The sequence below is a fragment of the Populus alba genome, chromosome 1 (genome assembly GCF_005239225.2).
Source record: "Populus alba chromosome 1, ASM523922v2, whole genome shotgun sequence".
NCBI lineage: Eukaryota > Viridiplantae > Streptophyta > Magnoliopsida > Malpighiales > Salicaceae > Populus > Populus alba.
Genome location: NC_133284.1, coordinates 16,278,939 through 16,298,663, shown reverse-complemented (window position 1 = coordinate 16,298,663; position 19,725 = coordinate 16,278,939). Strand labels below are relative to the sequence as shown.

Sequence of the window (19,725 nt, the reverse complement as noted above, 5' to 3'; positions counted from 1 at the left end):
ACAGACTTGCATAAGATATGGTTATTATCTCTACGAGCACCTTTTTTTTTTTTTTTGATTTACATGGGTGTCCGGGCCAGCTTGTGCGCATCACGACTAATCTCACGGCTCGCTGAACATCCTGCAAACCCAGTGAGCATGTCAGGCATCGCGGAAGTGACAGACGTGCACGATGAGGTTTGAACCCATGATGCAAAGGAAGGGAATAAACCCCTTCAACCGTTGGGCCAAGACCTCTAGTGTCTACGAGCACCTCTTGTTGTCATCAGTGATGTGAGAAAAGGGTAGCGGTGGAGCTGCATGGTGGGCTTTCAATTTTATTATCCCACTAAACTACATGTCATTTTAGTTCAAGTAACAAACTCGACAATATTGAGTTAAAATCATGTGTTAGAAATTAGAACATAAATTTTATTCTCATTTCTTTTTAGATAAATAGCCTAACAAGACACATGATGAATTTTGGCATGGTATTTGAGTGTAAGTTTTTAATTATATTTAATCTGATTTTTTATATTTTATAAATTTTAAACCCGACTAATTTAGTTTTGTTTTAGATTTAGATGGTTTGAGTATATTGTATTATGCTAAATTTCTTGTGGATATTACATATATTTTTACGAGGTGTGTTTATATTGTTAATTTTTATTAGTTTTTATTTATAAACAGACTTGCAGCATAAAATATAGATGTCATAAAACCCCTATTGTTAGTTTTAATTTCTGTACCTTACACTACCATTAAATTCTAATTATCTCTACTTTCCTCTCCAAAAAAAAAAAATAAATAAGTTTTTTTATATTAAATAAATCTAATAGGAAATCCACTAATAAAAATTTTGAAATCCAAACATTTCTAAATAAAATAAAAATAAATATTCAATTTATAAAATATCAAATATAAATAGAAAATTATAAAACATACAAGTTAAGTCAAATTAATCGATTTTAAAAAATCCCACTCGTCACAGAACCCATTACATCCATTTCTTAATTTTTTTTATTCACTGTTATTTATAAAATCCACGATTTAGTCAGATAATTAATGCATTTAAATACGCCTAAGTGTCGTGTAGAGATACCAATTTAATCACAAGAGCCGAGATTTATCCGTACTCTAAGCCAAGGGTTTCTCCCAATTGACTGAGCAAATTCCTTTGAAACATTCCACGCCCCATAATCAAACTGTTATATCATGACACGTGTTTGTAACACCTTGTGATCTGGGGACTTTACGTGGCAAGGGAAGTGCACTTTTTTTTTTTTTTTAATCTATAAATTTCACTCCATTCTCTTCATTTCTTCAACCAATTTGCATTACTAAATCATCCATAAAAGAAGTAAGAAAGAAAGGGAATGGATAGCAGAGGTAATGACATCACTTACAGCGCCGGCGAACTAACCGGTCAAGCTCAGGTGACTTCCTGGTTTCTTTTTGTGCATATTTTACAAGAATGATAGCTGAAAACTGCTATGCTTCATCTCTAGCTATTAATTAGATATATACGAGTTAGAATCTTCTTGTTTTACACACCATAATGTACTTGATTTTCACGTTATTTAATCTACTTTTGTTTACAGGCGAAGAAGGATGATTTTATGAACCAGTGCCAGGAAGGGCTTAACCAATCCACCCAAGACAGCTCCTATACTGCCCAAGCTTCCAGCTTTATTCATCAGGCACAACTTCTTTGTTCTGTTTTCTGCTTTCCTATATAGTGCTATTATTTATCACCACAACAGCCATCATCATTATTAATTATTATTATCATATTCAAGCAATTCACGAATGTACAAGAGCATTTTTTGTTACAGTTTACTCTCTCTTTTTTTTCTCTCAAAAAACAACCAGAAGAGATTAGAGCCCTTGATTATATTTGGAATGGTTCGGCAAATATTAGTTGTTTTATTTTTATAGTTTAAGAGTACGTAAGAATAATGCGATTAATGTATTAATTTGTTTGCAGACCGGGGAGCAAGTGAAGAACATGGCTCAGGGAGCAGCTGAAGCAGTGAAGAACACTCTGGGGATGAACACAGAGAACACTCCCACCACCAATACCAGCAGCCTCGACGACCCAATCCCAAGCAATCCAAGCAATCCAAGCAACCCATCTACTAGGATTTGAGGCTTTTCTACGTTGAACACCATGATTTGCTATGATTTAGCAGTATTTAATTTGGTCTCCTAAGTTATTGTTATGACATTTGCTGCCTCTCTTTTGTGAGAAGGCGGTTTTACGTTTGTTCTTGTTGATTTTACGTTTCTCTTTGGGTCAAAAAGAAAAAAAGGGGGTGGTGAGATGATGCCTCTTCATTCCAATTGTAATACATTTTGATTCATGGAAATTATCCTTCCTTGATTCGTGTTCATCAATTTGAATGAGATGTCTTCGCTTTATATTAATAGCTAGGTTGCCCTATGTCAGGTTAATTTAAATAATTGGTTAAAGATGGTTTATATATAAACACATAGGCTAGTGCATGCTCAAGCTCTATATAAAAAAAAATATTGGAATTGAAAAATTAAATATAGAAAATTGAGAGCTTATGAAATTTCAAATATTGAAAAAATCAAAATCCTTCCTAAAAACTTGCACGCTTCTCAAAAATAACATATTTTTATTTGTATTATAGTTTTAAAACTTAATTTAAAATATTAATCTAACCAAATAACTAAGTTAATTAGGTTTCATTTAGGTAATAAGGGTTAACACCTAATAAAAAAAATACAAGTTGAAATCAAAATTTAACCATTGAGTGAAACCTTTATAAGTTAATGTTGAACTTTAAATATCTTAACTTCGTTTAAAAATAATAATAAAAAAAGATTTTAAATTTAAAATAACTTTTTTATATAATTTTTTATTTATAAAAAACAATAATTTTACTAAGCATTTGTTATAGTCATTAACAACATGACTTAATAGAAAAAAGAAAGAAAACAAAGATAAAGTCAAAATACTTGTAAAAAATCTCCCTATTAAGCCACTAAAATAAAATAAAAAACACAATCACACAAAATTATGAATAAAAATTATAACCACACAACTAAATTAACTTCCCTATGAACTCTCTACTTAGCCAAATATATAATCTATTACATAATTACTTTCTCATTGAATTCCTTAATACCTGCAGGATGTAAGAAGATACATAGAAATTCTCCTTTATATGATCTCTTAATATAACACTAGTTTTTGAAGTTCGTAGTTTGACATTTAAAGATGCATTTATATTTCACTTTAATTAAAATACATGTTGGAGGAGGTATCAAGATGATTCACTTTATATTCTTGCCTTGTTGATGTATTTTAATAAATATAATAAATTTAATCTAATATAACAAAAACTCCTATCATTATATTTTGTCCATGTTCCAACTTTATATATATATATATATATATATATATATATATATATATACACACACTTTATTGAAGATTAAATTATTACGAGCATTCTAAATGGGCCAAACCGTATAAAAAAAAACATATACAATACATTTCTTTGCATAAATTCCATGATCATTCCATGTCATTGTAAGAAACAACAATCCAAAGACTTCGGCAAAATCTAATCTCCATTTCATTGTTTATATTTAAAGAGTCTTTTTGTTGGGTGGTTTTAGATTTAGATACCAAAGTTTTCTTCGTTTTTAATTCAATAACACTTCTATATAAAAATACTTTGAAGTTTTAATGAAAAATCAAGTAAGCTCTAATTAATGTTCATGATCAGACTAGATGACCTAGACTAGAGAGAATTGTAGCCTTACATTAATTGCCGATTCCATAATGATAATATAAAACAAATTCTCTAAGAAGATCTTTTTTGCGAAGAAATTCTAAGATTCTCAAGTTGCAACTACCGATACTTGAGAGAAACATAAGAAAGGGAATTACATATATTTTAAAGATTCAATAATGTTAATTTTTAATTCAATAACACTAATTACTATCTAAACATACTTTAAAGTTTTAATGAAAAATTAAAAAAATACATCAGATTAATAAAGCGTTTGGAAACGCGGTTGTATCCATGTTTTTAAAAAAATAATTTTTTTTATTTAAATTATTATTTTTTATATATTTTGAATCGTTTTGATGTATTCATCTTAAAAATAATTTTTTAAAATTAAAAAAATATATTATTTTAATATAAAAATATTTTAAAAAATAATTATAATTACCTTTTCAAACAGGTTTAGATGACATAAACTAAAGAGAACTGTAGCCTTACATTTGCCGATTCCATAATGATAATATAAAACAAATTCTCTAAGATCTTTTTTGTGAAGAAATTCTAAGATTCTCAAGTTGTAACTACCGATATTTACCATATAGAGCAGAGAAGCATAAGAAAGGGAATTAAATATATATATATTTTTTAGGAATAGAGAGATATTCTTATCAGTTTTAGAAAACTTAAATGTGATTTTTCTCTGCACTTTTTGTCCATTTCTTATCTTGTAAATATTGATAATTATCACTTGAGCACGTATATATTTTCCATTTAAATATAAGAAAGATAAATGTAAGAAATATATAATTTCTTCATATGTGCTTATACATGTCGTACGTGTTGTGTTGGTAAATAATGTATATAATAGAAGATCATGATTCAGAAGCTATACAAGCAAAAAAAAAAAAAAAACAAATTGCACATTTTAAAAAGTAGCAAATTAGAACAGGAAAATAAAATACTTTTGAAAAATAGCATAATTTGGTTAACATAATTAAAGTGGGTAACATGTGTAACAAAAAAAAAAATAATATATATATATATATATGAGTCATCCACCATTTTTAAATAGCGTGTGGTTCATTTCAATTATTTTTTGTGATTTTATTTTTTATTTTTAGATTTGTTTTGTCAATATCATTATAATAGTACATAAGATATCATCAACAAAATTTTAGTGCGCATTGTAGGGTTTTTTTTTTTTTAATCTTTTCCCTTCTTAAAATGTGTGAGAACCATTTTAACTATTTGATTAAAATGTCACATTTCTAAAAAAATTTTGATATGCAGTGTTTAGCATACCATGTTATTTCTTTATTTTATTTTTTTTGTCATTGCAATTTTGCAAAATATTTTTCCCAAAGAAATTAAGGAAAAACACCATGCACAAGCATATAGCCAAAGTAAAAGAATTCCAACAATATCGATGGCTCCTTGACTTTTGGTACCAGTTAATTACCACTGGTAAGCTGAGAAAGCTGGTAGAACTTTAATTTGAGCATTGACTCTATAAACTTTTAAACAGCTGAAGATGGCCAATAGTTTGCCTATTCAGGACAGTTAAAACGATCAATCCAAAAGTCAAAGATTCTCAAGCTGCCTTCTTTTACCAATAATTTAGCAAAACTGATTATTTAATCCTCATATTTCCATGAATTATATATTTAATCTTCATAAACTAAAAGCCGACTGGGAATTTATTTTTTATTATTATTATTAATGAAGATGTTCAGACCAGTTTATATATACTTCGATTAATTTTATAATTTTAAAATTAATAACTATATAGTTCTTAAAGTTAATCAATATATAAGTTTTTAGTAGTTCTTAAATTAATTAATAATATCTAAAAAAACAAAACTAAGACATGAATAGTTAAGATACATTTATAAAATTATATTATTAAGATGCCTTCAAGTTGCACTGTAGCAACCATTTACGACTCTGCCGATCTTTGTGTGGTTAACCATGTTTGACAACGTATGTCGAGGTCCAAGATCCTCAGGCCTATATAAACATCCTTTCCCAGTCCATGATCTTATCAGAACGTCATCTTCATATCTTCAACAAGATCAAGGCACAGATATGGCAGGAAATTCTCTGAAGTTTATTCTGGCGAGCCTCTTCATCTTCGCCATGGTACTTTCTCCAATAATGCCATCAGCTGAAGCCGGCCGTCTGAATCATCGAGGTACGTAGTCTAGTTGATCAAGCATAAACGTCCTCTCTCCGATTCATTTCTGTTTTTGAATTCATTACCAGCTGCAGATTATTTTTGGTTTATAGTTTTATGCATGTAGGTCTCGCTGGAACCTCCCGACCAATATGTCCAGCTTGTGTCTGCTGCACACCTCCACCTCGAGGGTCCTGCTGCAACAAGTGCTGTGCTTCTCCTATTCAAACTCAGTCCACAACTGGGTCTCCATGAAACTATATGCTCACGCTCCTCTTGCACTCGTGGATACAGTAATAGATAAGCATGAATAAAAGTTCTCAGAGAAGAAGAAGAAGACGAAGAAGAAGAAGTTCTGAATAAAAGGGAATATCTCTCTCGTTAATTTGTATTTTGTACTGCTTGATGTTTCCATTTAATCCCAAATTAAGGAATGGTTGGCTTGTTAACTTGTGTTGGAAAGTCCTCTCCATGAACTTACCTTGTGAACCTCGATCGCACTCCCATGTCGACGGAGCTCGGCCAAACCCATAGCAGTAGCTCTTAAGAAATTATCTATTCATGAAAACATGGATCTTCAAGTGTTTTTATAGGGAAGTTGAGAGGTCCAGTCCAGTGCCAGACAAGGACATGGATCTGCAATGAGAGTTCATAATCCTTTCACTACCATAACAATTCTAGGTTGTCCAGGGAAGTTGGGTGCTAGCTCCCCTGCGTTCCACACACAAGAAGTTCAGATTTCAACGAGTATGAAAACAGCTAAATTACAATTGAGATCCCATTTGACGAAAAAAAAAACATCCTTATGGATTTAATTTAAGCAATTAATTCCTTATATTCTGGTCCTTTATTCACCAAAGATCTTTACGTTTAGAGTCAACTCAGTTTTTCGTTATCTTTTTTTAATAAAAGGAGGGGAGCCGCCTATCAATATCTTCGTATTAGTATATGTTTTTTCCCAAAAAGTAGTTTTTAAAAAATTATTTTTTAAACTTTTCTGTGTTTGTTTGTTATTAGAAAAGTTGGTCAACAAAAAATATTTTCTAGTTAACAGAAAACACTTTCCGGTAAATTTCAGTCAAAGAAAAATTTGACTTGGTTTTCAAGAAAGTGTTTTCCTTTTAGCTGTGTTTGTTTTCTGGAAAGTAGTTTCCGGAAAATTGCTTTCTAAAATTTCTTGTGTTTGTTTGCCAGTAGGAAAGTTAGTCAATGGAAAACACTTTCCAGTAAAAGAAAAATTTGACTTGGTTTTCAGGAAAGTATTTTCCTGAAAAATTTGGGGGGAAAACACTTTCCGGAAGTTATGAAAAATTTAAAAATGTAATTATTTGCTGATTATATCAAATTTGATCCTCAAACTTTTAATTGCTATATATATTTTGTTTTGAATATTTATTTTTTAATTTAATCTTTTAAAATTTTATTTTTATATTAACTTTGGTTCTTATTTTTATAATTGTTATTTGCTTTTTTCTTATCATATTTTTATTGAAATTTTTTATCTATCAAATTTGGTCCTCATTCTTTTGATTGTTACTTATTTTATTTGAAATAATTTATGAAATGTTGATTATTATTATTTTAATTTCTTCATCTTTCATTTTTTTTAATCTTTTAGATTTGATCTCTATTATTTTAATTATTATTTATTTTATTTGAGATAATTTATGAAATTATATTTTTTTTTCAATTTCATTCTCATTCAACCTTTTAATTTGTAAGATTTGTTCCTCATTATTTTAATAAACTTGAGAAAAATAAAATATTAATAAGTTATTTTTCAGCTCATTTTCCATGACATAACCAAATACTAGAAAGTGTTTTCCAATTCATTTTCCGTTACACTACTAAACATCGAAAAATATTTTCTCGGAATTCACTTTCCAAAAGAAAACTATTTTCCAGCAAACAAACGGAGCCTAGTTTCAATTATAGAAAAACAAAGAAAGAGAAAAACTTATTAGAAAATCAAAAAATGTTGTTAAGAATTTTTGCAAAATTTGTGTTTATTTATTTCTAGGAATTACTTTTTTCATAATTTTTCTCCTTATTTAAAAAATGTTAATTTTTTTTAAAACATATTTTTCATCAATTTATGCTGGAATTTTTTTTATTTTTTTCATATTTTTTACATGATTTTGCATTTGATTTTCAAAGACGAAATAAAAATATTAGGATAGAAATAATTAAGAACTTTAATTATTCATCAATTAATGCTGGATTTTTCTTATAAAGAAAAGTCCAGCATTAATTCATGAGAAACTAACAAAAAGGAATATGATCATTTTTTTTTTTGTCTTTTTAAAATAAAGTAGAAGAATTTCCAACGTACGTAAAGAACTTATGAAAAATATTCTATGTATAAATAAATAAAAATTTGGGGAAAAACTTTAACAATTTTTTTTTTAATTTTTTGAATTTTTCTAAAATTGGAATCAATAAGAAGTTGACACATGTCCCAAACCCTTTAAAAAATAAATCAAAATTTAGATTAACCATAGATCGAAGCATAGTTATTAAATCCGGCCCGGAGGTTGACCCGGCCAAGAAGCCGGGTCCTGGGTTTCATGGGTCAACCCGAGTTAATTCGGAAAATATATATATATATATATACACAATATTTCATATGAAAAAATCCATGTAAATATAGGTTATACATATTGTAAACAATGAAGTTTAAAAGAATATTTTTAAAAAAACATTATCCTACATTAAAAATATATCATGTTAAGCTTTTAAGTTAAAGTATTTAAATCAAAAAAGTTTTTTTATCCCACATTGAAAATCATAATTTCTTTCATGGGAACATAGAGTAGATATATAAAAGGGTTTCAAATCTTACATTGAAAAGCTACTATATTATCCTTTTAAGTTGAAGTATCATGGAAATATAGAGTATATATACAAAAGAGTTTCAAATCCCACATTGAAAAAATATTATGTTATCCTTTTAAGTTCAAGTATTTAAACCAAAAAGTTTTTTTTATCCCACATTGAAAAAACATGATTTTTTTCTTTGAAACATAGAGTATATATATATAAAAGGTATTATTCTTTTTAGTTGAAGTATTTAAACTAAAATTTTTTTTTATCCCAAATTTAAAAAATATAAATTTTAATTCACACACAAGAAGTTGAGATTTCAACGAGTATGAAAACAGCTAAATTACAATTGAGATCCCATTTAACAAAAAAAAAAAATCCTTATGGATTTAATTTAAGCAATTAATTCCTTATATTCTGGTCCTTTATGCACCAAAGATCTTTAAGTTTAGAGTCAATTCAGTTTTTCATGAACTTTTTTTTAATAAAAGGAGGGGAGTCACATATCATCTTCATATTAGCTTCAATTATAGAAAAACTGATTAGAAAATCAAAAAATGTTGTTAAGAATTTTTGCAAAATTTGTGTTTATTTATTTCTAGGAATTACTTTTTTCATAATTTTTCTCTTTATTTAAAAAATGTTAATTTATATATATATATATATATATTTCATCAATTTATGCTGGAAATTTTTTATTTTATTTCATATTTTTTGATATGATTTTGCATTCGATTTTCAAAGACGAAATAAAAATATTAGGATAGAAATAATTAAGAACTTTAATTATTCATCAATTAATGCTGGATTTTTCTTATTAAGAAAAATCCAGCATTAATTAATGAGAAACTAACAAAAAGGGATATGATCATTTTGTTTTTGTCTTTTTTAAATAAAGTAGAAGAATTTCCAACGTAAGTAAATAACTTATGAAATATATTCTATCTATAAATAAATAAAAATTTGGGGAAAAACTTTAACAAAATATTTTTTGATTTGTTTCTAAAATTGGAATCAATAAGAAGTTGACACATGTCCCAAACCCTTTAAAAAATAAATCAAAATTTAGATTAACGATATTTCCCTAACTCTCTCTCCAAAATGGAGAGATTGATTTTTGGTGGCTTAATTCATGGGAAAATTTTCCTTCCTCTCAAACAATGGAGAGTAACTTTTGACCGTCATCTCCATTCCTCTCTAATTCCTCTGTCCCACTTTTTCCACTCTCGAAACACAATGTGTTAGGGTTTCATCGAGCCAACGAGTTTTTATTCAAACAAAGAGGTTCTTAGTACCAGCACTGAGAGCCTGTGGTTAAAACATTTGTGTTGTTCAAGCAACTTCCTCCATTTATTTTCCTTATATCATTTTCAGTGCTTCTTTCATCAATTATCATACTCCCACAGAGAGAGAGAGAGAGAGAGAGAGAGCTTTTATATTTGCAATTAGGGACTATGTATAATGTTGAGGGCACAATCAATTAGGTTTCCAAAAATGAAGTTACAGCTCACAAACATGAGTGGTGGGGATAATTGATGGTGAGCTTTGTTTTAGAGAAATAAAAAAAAAAAAAAAATAGTGAATTGGTGATAAATGTCTTGTTGTAGAACATCAAGGGAATGTTAGTTTTTATTTTGAAGTAAGGCAGTGTTTCGCATTGTATTTTAAAAATATATTATTAATGAGATTCTATGTAAAAAACCCCATTAAATTAAAGTCTTTCAATTTTGAAGATGGACTGATGGGTTTGGAGATCACGAATGTTTGCAGAACAAATCCATAGTGAAAACAAGAACACCCTTATTCAGGCTATCCGATGAATCAAGCCTGCACATTTTATGTTTATATGAGATTTGGAGATGATAAATATGAAGGTGTTGTAAGAGAAAAATAGATGAAAATCAACAAATATCATCAATAGATTCATTAGAAGTGATAATTGAATCTATTATAATATTTAAAAAGATATTTAATTAGAATTAATTTAAAATATTTGGATCAAGTCGAGCATCAAGATGAGTTTAGAAAATAATTTATATATGCTAATAAATAAATATTAATAATATCTATTTTTTAAAAAAATATATATATAAATTAAAATATTTAATTTATATAGCGTCGATGGTAAATTGCATCATCGGCCCCTCTGTCAAAACACAAAATCTACCCCTCCCTCTCTCTCTAAACCCGAAAACCCTCTCTTTACTCTCAAGTGGAGGACAGACAGAACGTTAGAGAAACAAACCTTATTCGGAATCTCTAAAAGACAAAAAAAAAAAAAGAGAAGAAGAAGGAAGACACAATTTAAAGAAGCATCATGTCTTTAACGAGCGTGAAGATGACAGAGGAAGTCTGGTTAACATGTCTCACCCATGCGTTGTCTACCGAGACCGAAGAAATCCTTGGCCTCCTCCTTGGTGATATTGAGGTTTTTATTTTTATTTTTAGTTTGCATAATAATCAAGCTTTACCTTTTCAATTCTTTATTTATTACATGTGTTTTATGTTTGTATTTTTTATCGGTTGCGCTGTGTTCTTGGGTTATTCTTTGAAATTGTGTAATTCTTTTTTAACTACTTGTTTAAATGGAAATGGAATTGAATTTGTTTTTTTTTAGTTCTGGGCTTTGATGGGGCTTTTAGGAATCTGTTCAAATGTTTTGATTCCCGTTTTCCAAAATTTGAGATTGTCAATTGTCTTGTATATTGTATTTCTTTTTTATTTTGTTCTTTCAATGGAAATGGGATTTATAAGGGTTGGTTTTTATGGATCATGAGCTGTAATTCTAGTTTTCCTTCCATTCTCTCCTTTTCTCATTATATACATTTCTCAAATTCAGCCATTGCTGCTTTTTTGCATAAAAACTTGTCAAGTCCTTTTTTTTATGCATATACAATTATTTTTTGATAAATTCTAGTCTTTTGTTCTCTTTCTGCAATTTTATTGAACTGGACTGTAGAAAAGTTCCTTCTTTAATATAATCATCGACTCTATATCGTCTTTCTCCCTTTGAATTGTTACTAAATGTGTTTTGTTTATTTGTCAGTGGGGAACCTGTTTTTTAAACTGTAGCTAATTTTTCCAAAACTTCTCTGTAATGCTGTTGAAAAAGTCTTGTTTTTGTGTGTTTTGCTTATGTTTTGCTTAATTTTAAATTTTTAATGGATTCTTCTTTTTCAAATCATATCCTTTTTTTTTTATTTTGGTTGAAAAAAGTTTGGATTAGTCTCTACTTAATACCTTTCATTTTGAACATTTTTATTAGGTGTTCTGTGAATGTGTTACATGGAAAACGGAATTGTAGCACTTCAGGGTCAGTTTGAATAGACTGAAAGTTGGGATTGACGCAATTTATTTTTGGAGTTTTAAACCTCCTTTTCCTATATTAATGTCATTATACTCATTCTGGAACGACCATGTCTGTAACTTATGCTCTTTCTTTCGTCTTGTGATTTGACATTTGCTTTAGAGCCCAAGGCCACTGACTAGGATTCTACTTTTATTTCAAGGATCTGGAAAGTGTGCTGTGTCTATGCTTGGTTCTTTGTACATGTTTGCTCATTTTTTTGTGTTTGTGCACATGTACATCGTATTGCTTATATTTTTGTGTATGGTTGTTTGGTTTTGATGTTGGAATATCAGTATGCGAAAGATGGCAATGTTACTGCATTAATATGGGGAGCCTCACCTCAGTCAAGATCTGATAGGAGAAAGGACCGGGTAGAGACAAAACCAGAACAGTTGGCTGCAGCATCAGCTCAAGCTGAGATATCCTTTACTGCTCGTGTGATAATTCTATCTGTTTTGAATGGCGTAATATATACCTGAAAATTTATATTTTCCATAATAGGAAAACTTCATGCTGTTGATAAATGAAACTAGCTTAAACTTCCAATAATATTTCCACTGTTGCTTATAAATTTATGACTTCATTGCTTTATAAATTTAGACTTTTCATATTTTACAAAGTAATTTCTGATTGTTCTTTTTTGTGACCTCATAAGTCACATGTGAATTTTTACTGAAAGGTCTACTTGACGAGTCACAGGAAATGAAATCCACTCTCCATAAACAAAATTCTGTGCAATACCATGCCTTTTATTTTTCCTATTTGTCTTGTTTTTTTTTTTTTTCCCAGTAGGATGGGTTTCTGTAGATTCTTCACAGATTGTCATTTCATTGACATGATTGCCGCAAACTTAAATTTTGACATTAATAGAGGTTCTTTAAAGCCATGCAGTTCATTTGCATTCTTGAGTCATGACTTTCCAACACAGATTTGGATAACAATGCCCTTTAGGGTCACTACTTCAAATTGACATTTAGATCTGCTTTTGCTTCATTACTGCTGATGATTGAAAGGGGTAGTCTAGCTTGCATGATGCATATGCATGGGCATGTTGAAGATTTTTGGTAATGTTGTATAGTTAACTTTATAGCACAGAATGACTGCATCAACAGGACGAACAACAAGAGTGATAGGGTGGTATCATTCACACCCTCATATTACTGTACTTCCTTCTCATGTTGGTATGTTTCAAAGTTCACAAAGTTGGATGAAAACCATGAAGAGCATTTAATATTGTTTACACGCATGCACACACCAATTCTAATTTTTTTGCATGCTTTATCTCTTTTGTGGACAAACACAAAATCTTATTTTATCTTAAAGTGTCATTTAATTTATTAGAACAGCCTTTTGTTTTGAGGACTATTTACACAAACCTAAATTTGTAATTTTTTTACTCAAATAAATCTCTCACGTAACATTGGCTGTTCTTATTAATGTTTTTTATTCTTAATTTTCTACTGCACGCCATGCTGTTTTCTCATGAAGCACACTTTATTCTTGATTTACTTCTCATCAACTAAAACATTGCAATAATACAATTTCCCAATTTTTTGTTGACTAGTTGATACATGTTTTATACTTGTTACAAATGGTCACTGGAAATTAACTCGCTCTTGTCCCTTACCCTGTGCAGATGTGAGGACCCAGGCAATGTACCAACTTCTAGATCCTGGGTTTATCGGTCTGATATTTTCCTGTTTTAATGAGGATGTCAATAAGGTCTGCATTAGATGTATGCTATGTAGGTAGTCTTTTGAAAACTTTTGTGGCCTGGCTGAAACATATCTTAATCTGAATTATTTCAGGTTGGAAGAATCCAAGTCATTGCTTTCCAGTCCTCAGATGGGAAACAGAATAACATGTTAAGACCTGTTTCTGCAATGCCTGTAAATAAAAGTTCAATAATAGAGCTTGATTCATCTTCCTCAGATATTGCGAGTCTGGAGGGCCCTGAACTGGACACTGCTGATTCAAGAGCAGCTGCAGGATCCAGTAAGGTACGATCTTTGTTTCTTGAAATTGAGTCTGGCCATGTTAATTGGTAAAAAAATAAAAAAGTTCACAAAAATAATGGATGATGTAGATGTTTCATGATGTTACCTATATGCTCTATCAGTGTTCTGTTAAACATTGGATAGAAGGCATTGCACATGGGCAGCATTATTATACTGATTGTGATTTTCCAAGCTCTTACAATTTCATCATCATTCTCTCTACTACCAAGACTATGGAAATTTCCTCTTGCCGGACACATCCAGACATGTTCTTCTGGTGACCCTAGTGCTCTGTAACTTGGTTTTTTCCATTTTTAGATAGCTACTATGCCCTTTTATGCTGTCTCGGATCACACTCTATGTGGAGTCTGGCTAATATGCAGTGTATCATCATATTAAAGTTCTTGTCAAATATTTTTAGTTTTTCTACTCCAGGTTGCTAAATAATTGCATGTAAAGCTGCAATGCTGTATAAATACAGCTAGGTTAGGCTCATGTGCATTAGCATGAAGACCATTTATAACGGTTTATTTATTTATTTATTTTAAGATCCAGCCTAGATACTCTTCTTTTCCAAGCATTACATATACTGTAGCATCTCAAGGGGCTGCTGCATGTCATCATGCTTGACTTTGTCATACAGAGGAGGGAGGTAGGGGAATGGTGGTGCACATATAAATTCATAGAGAAATAGAAAAGAGAGGAAACAGCAAGTCAGGCCTGCTGTAGATAAAGGGGGTCATTGTGAGATGTGACAAACTGCTTCTGACTCTTATATTATGCCTATTAATGGAAATTTGGTGCTTTCTGATTAGCATTAGAAGTTTGAAAATCTCTTGAACAGCATAAACAGGTTTGTTATTTATAAGAAAAAAGATGGAAATGGAAGTGTCTGCTTTGTAGAGCAGTTGTTCTTTGGGGGGGGGGGGGGGCAACAAGAGAAGAAGATAAAAGTTGTATTCGATGTATTCTTTTGTTGCAAAATTCTTAATTTGATAAAAAAAAAAAATTGGTATAGTGGGCATTTATTGTTTGTTAAGTGTATCTGGTTGCTGGCTGGGTTGCAATAGATTGTGTGATTTCTTTCTCTGTGCCAAAAAAGTGTTAATTAACACAAGGTTTTCTTGTCTTTGTGCTTTAAATCTTTGAATGATATGATACAGATTAATTTTTTTTTTCATATTTATGCTCCAGAGGTCCTGATCTTTCAATGCTACTACTATTTTCACTTGGTGATCTCCATTGCTGAACCCCCTTGCCCCTTAAATCAAAAGAAAAATTGTTATACTTCACAGTTTCTTTTCTAAATCTGTGAATATACTATTGACTAGGGTGGGGCAAGATCTTTGGGTCTTGGGGATTTCTTTGCTAATGCTGATGCCAACTATGTTGGGAGAGAAAGAATTGGAGGAAACTACTATAGCAGCAATTCAGGTGATAAGATAACTGATATAGACCCCATGGACATGTCAGAGAGTATGCAGGAAGCTATGCACCGCTCAAATTTGGACATGAGGTATTCTTGAGTGTGTTCTTTGTCAGTTGGTTCTCTCACACCCTTTCTTCTAATTGTTTCAAGTTTTTATATGTTATTGTTGCAAAAACAGCAACCGGCTGATGTTGTTGAAGTGGCGTCAGTTCTCTTATAATGTGTGTTAGATTGAGAAGGTTTCTCTTTTCCATTTTGTTATAGTTGAAGTTATTATCTGGTATCATTTGGTAGTGGTATTTTATATTCACAGATTAACAATGTCCTGTCATTTTGCAAGTTAGCATAAGGCAATCCTCAATTGCAAATTCTAAAATTGCTTCTATATGTTGATAGTGGTGCGGAGTATTCCAGAAGAGAAATTCCTCTTCATGTTTTGCCCACATGCTCTCTGCTTAAGCTTGATTCACCTCTAATGTCATTTGGTGATTTGCAACGTGTGTTATATGAAGAGGAGCGTGGAGCATACAACCAAGCCATCTTGCAGAATATGAGGTAATCATGATGGTGTAGAAACTTATTGTTTACCTTCTCTTTTTCATGTTTGTACGGTTACTTTGACCATTTATTCTCTTTCTGATGTGCTGCATTTTATTAGGAATGGAAAAGTACATCCCTTGACTTTCATTCACCACACAGCAACATATCAGGCTTCCATGTGCAAATTGATTGAATACTGGTTAGGAACAATCAAACTTCCCTTCTAATCAACTTTTTGTTGTCACTCTTTTTCCTTTTAGAACTTTTGTTTATATTATTTTCTATTGATATTATTTTTACTTGAAACTTGCAGTCTAAGTCCTGCCATAAATTCACTCCAGGGCCGCTTGAGAGAGAATGATATTCGGGTATATAATTAAATAAAATGCATGCATTTGATTGGCAATCAGAAAGGCTTATGATTATCTCCTGGAGGAAAAAAAAGGGGGCTTATGATTGTTATAGCAAGTCTTTTCAATTTCAAAGGACTATTTTTTTGTCCAGCGGTAAAGTCTTGGGCTGCAACTACGGTTGCAGGTTGAGGCCTCAGACTCCTTTATCAAACAGTGTTGAAAGATAGTAATGTTTCTAGAGATCCTGCTTTGGTTGGACAGTAACTGAGTAATGGCATTTATAATGGAATTTGTATAGATTCGACACTCTGTTTTAGTTTGACCAGTGTTGGATTTTAGAGCTTTTTTTCTTTGGAGGCCAAAATTCCAAGTTTTCCAAGTTGCAATCTCTGTGTTCCAACTGGTGTATCTTGTCATGTAGCTGCTTCTCTCTGATATATCTGCAAATGATTTGCATGTCACACCTTTGATTCCTTCAATCCCTTTCTCCCTCCCTTCTAACATTCGGTGCCATACAGCATTTTTGTGTTGATCCACTTAATTACATCATACCTTTTATTCCAAGTTACATGTTTCTACACTCAACTGCCTTTATGAAACAGTTAGCAACACTTGCTGATGAAGCCAAGATGTTGGAGATGGAAACCGCTAAAGGGAGTGAGTTACAGATATCCCCATCAAGTTCCAGATCTCCCCGGCAAGTTCCATCTCCTGGACTTCGAGGAAGTGCTTTGTCTGGTCAGAGGGACTTTCATGGTTCATCAGAATCTTTTAGTTCGAGGACCGTTGCCAGCCCTGGCAGCCGAAGCAGAACAAGCTCCTCTTAGAGCTCAGAACTAAACCGCATTTTAATGCATTTTGTAAGTGTGACTTTTGGATGTTAAATATGCTGTCTTTGTTTTCGTGTTTGCAATTTGTAATTGATAGATGATGCAAATGCAGTTAAAATTATGAAACTCCTGTGCTCCTTTGGCCTTCAAACCTGTATTCAATAGGACATGCATTAATTTAAGAAATGGAGAAACTAATGTGTAATTTTATAGTTTAAGCAATTTCTTGGATGATCAAGTAAGAGCTCCACCTCCCATGCTATGTCTACTACTTTCACCGACCAGCAGACCTAGTGAAACAGCCGGAAAATATAATATAGAATTTGACTTGGCATGCTTAATTTTCCCGGCACAACCACTTGAGTTTATCCATTTTTATGATCAGCACCTAAATGCAACGCAAGCTTAGAAACATTGCTACTTAAGAAGTATAACCGTTTTGTTCGATTTTAAACTTTTTCTTGACATCTAAATAATTAAGCATTTTTAATTAAATTCTTAATCTATATTTTATGAGGTTTTGTTTTAGTGTGTCTATATATTTTTAATAAGATTTTAGTAGCACTTCTTCTATATAAGATCATACCCACTTAATTCTCTAATATATTGACCCATTTTCAAACTTCTCACTACTAATTATTTAATTTTCATGAAACAACATTAATAAATTTTCAAACTTTATTAGTACATAACCAATCATAATATCATAGCAAGTAACAATCTCAAATAATATTCATATAAAATTATGGCATCCATTTATTTTCCCTTTATATCCATCAATTTACCAATTATAAAACTAACTGTTCTTATCTTGTTTTTATGTCCCAATTTATTTATTTTTCTTATTACCAACACCCTTTAAATCTTTTATTTTCATACTTGTTCCTTTTATATTTCAATATCATGGCTTTCAACCTCATTCTAACACCTTCCGACATATCTAACATACCAACATACATTAAACCATAATTTCATTCTTATTCATTTATATTGAAACATTAACAATAATTTCAGCATATTTTACATTACAACACACACCCACACCCACACCCACACCTTTCACCTTTTATTTAGTCAACTATTTTTAAATTCAATCCTCATCACTCCACGTTTAATCCAAACCCTTGTACCAAATCTAAAATATCCAATACCATATAATCCAACAATTTCCACCCTCATATACTTAATCAAATTTAACACATTTAATAATTTTTAGCAAAGTATTCACAATTTATTTTATGCATTTTTTTCTTTCCATTTCAAAAACAACACACAATAAATTAGCAAACTTGAAAAAACCAATAAATCTAAGAAAAAAATATCAAACCTTAAGTGGTAAAGAGATAACAAGAAGGTTAGCCACCGATAAAAAAGAAAGAGAGAGGTGAGAGAGAGAGAGGGGGGAAAACAAGGAATCTTAGGGGAAATTAGGGATTGTTTGGGCATATCTAGGTTTAAATTTACCGATAAAAAATTCTATTAGTGGGTCTATTGGTGATTTACAATGTCAAAACATCACCGACAGACTCACCAATATAAATTTTTAAATCGATTAGTGAGTCCATTGATCATTTTAAGAATTTCTAAAAAATCTTGAAAACCCCTCAAACTCACCAATGATTTTTCATTCATATTTATTTCCACCAATAAATCCAAATTCGTGAATTATTTCCTAAACTCTTTGTAATTCTCCGACTATTTTAGAGTCCATCGATGAGTTTATTGGCAAGCATAAATTTCACTGATAGATTTCATGTTGTCGGTCATTCCATTGATCGATTCCAATTTTATGCATTTCTTGCCAAAATTTATGTGATTCTTTGACCATTTAACATATGTCAATGAGTTCATTGATAATTTACTATTATTTTACTTCACCAACAGATTCACCAATGAATATTTAATTATTTATATTTTTTTTTATGTTGGTGATTCCATCGGTGAAGTTAAAAAACATATTTTCTTATATATTGATTATAATTCATATCCAACCTAATTAAACAACAGCATTTAGAACTTATTCATTGTCGCACGTGTGCAGCGTCGCGGCGAAATTATATGTTTTCCATTTTTTAATCTACAATGTAAATCTATCTCTATTTGGCAAATATGGGGAGACAAGAAATTCTTGTTGTTTATTGATGGAATGGGAGTCGTCACCTAGTATTTTGGTCACTAGGAACCCTAACTGGTCTCAGAGATTAGGTACAGGGACTGGTTGCGTAAAGGGAAGGTATTAGCACCCCAAATATGCCTTACCTAAGGTAAGCTGCATTGTTTGATTGTCTAATAAAAGCTAAGGTGTTATTGTATTTCTAGTTATTGGTTAGTCCATGGTTCAAGAAAAATCCTCCTTGGTAAGGAGGTCTTTATCTTATCGGGTAAAATCCTAATCGTTCTAACGTCTTTACAAAAACTTTATTTTTAATATTAGGAATACGTTTTACGTATAAATTCGTAATATCAAATACTAAAAGAAAACTAAAAG

The 19,725-nt window shown here is 30.8% G+C and overlaps 2 protein-coding genes across 2 annotated transcripts; both read left to right on the top strand.

Moving 5' to 3' along the window:
• Positions 1-1,355: 1,355 nt before the first annotated feature.
• On the top strand, positions 1,356-2,128 carry LOC118034910 (uncharacterized). The gene is made up of 3 exons (XM_035040352.2): positions 1,356-1,415; positions 1,581-1,679; positions 1,967-2,128. Exons 1-3 carry the CDS (start codon positions 1,356-1,358, stop codon positions 2,126-2,128), a joined length of 321 nt encoding a protein of 106 aa, XP_034896243.1.
• An 8,745-nt stretch (positions 2,129-10,873) lies between these two features.
• Positions 10,874-17,455, top strand: LOC118034916 (uncharacterized). Its single transcript, XM_073407112.1, has 10 exons — positions 10,874-11,167; positions 12,382-12,508; positions 13,183-13,269; positions 13,725-13,810; positions 13,897-14,088; positions 15,417-15,601; positions 15,911-16,069; positions 16,173-16,253; positions 16,368-16,422; positions 17,010-17,455. The coding sequence occupies exons 1-10, from the start codon at positions 11,057-11,059 to the stop codon at positions 17,232-17,234; spliced, it is 1,308 nt and encodes a 435-aa protein (XP_073263213.1). The 5' UTR covers positions 10,874-11,056; the 3' UTR covers positions 17,235-17,455.
• The last annotated feature ends 2,270 nt before the right edge of the window (positions 17,456-19,725 follow it).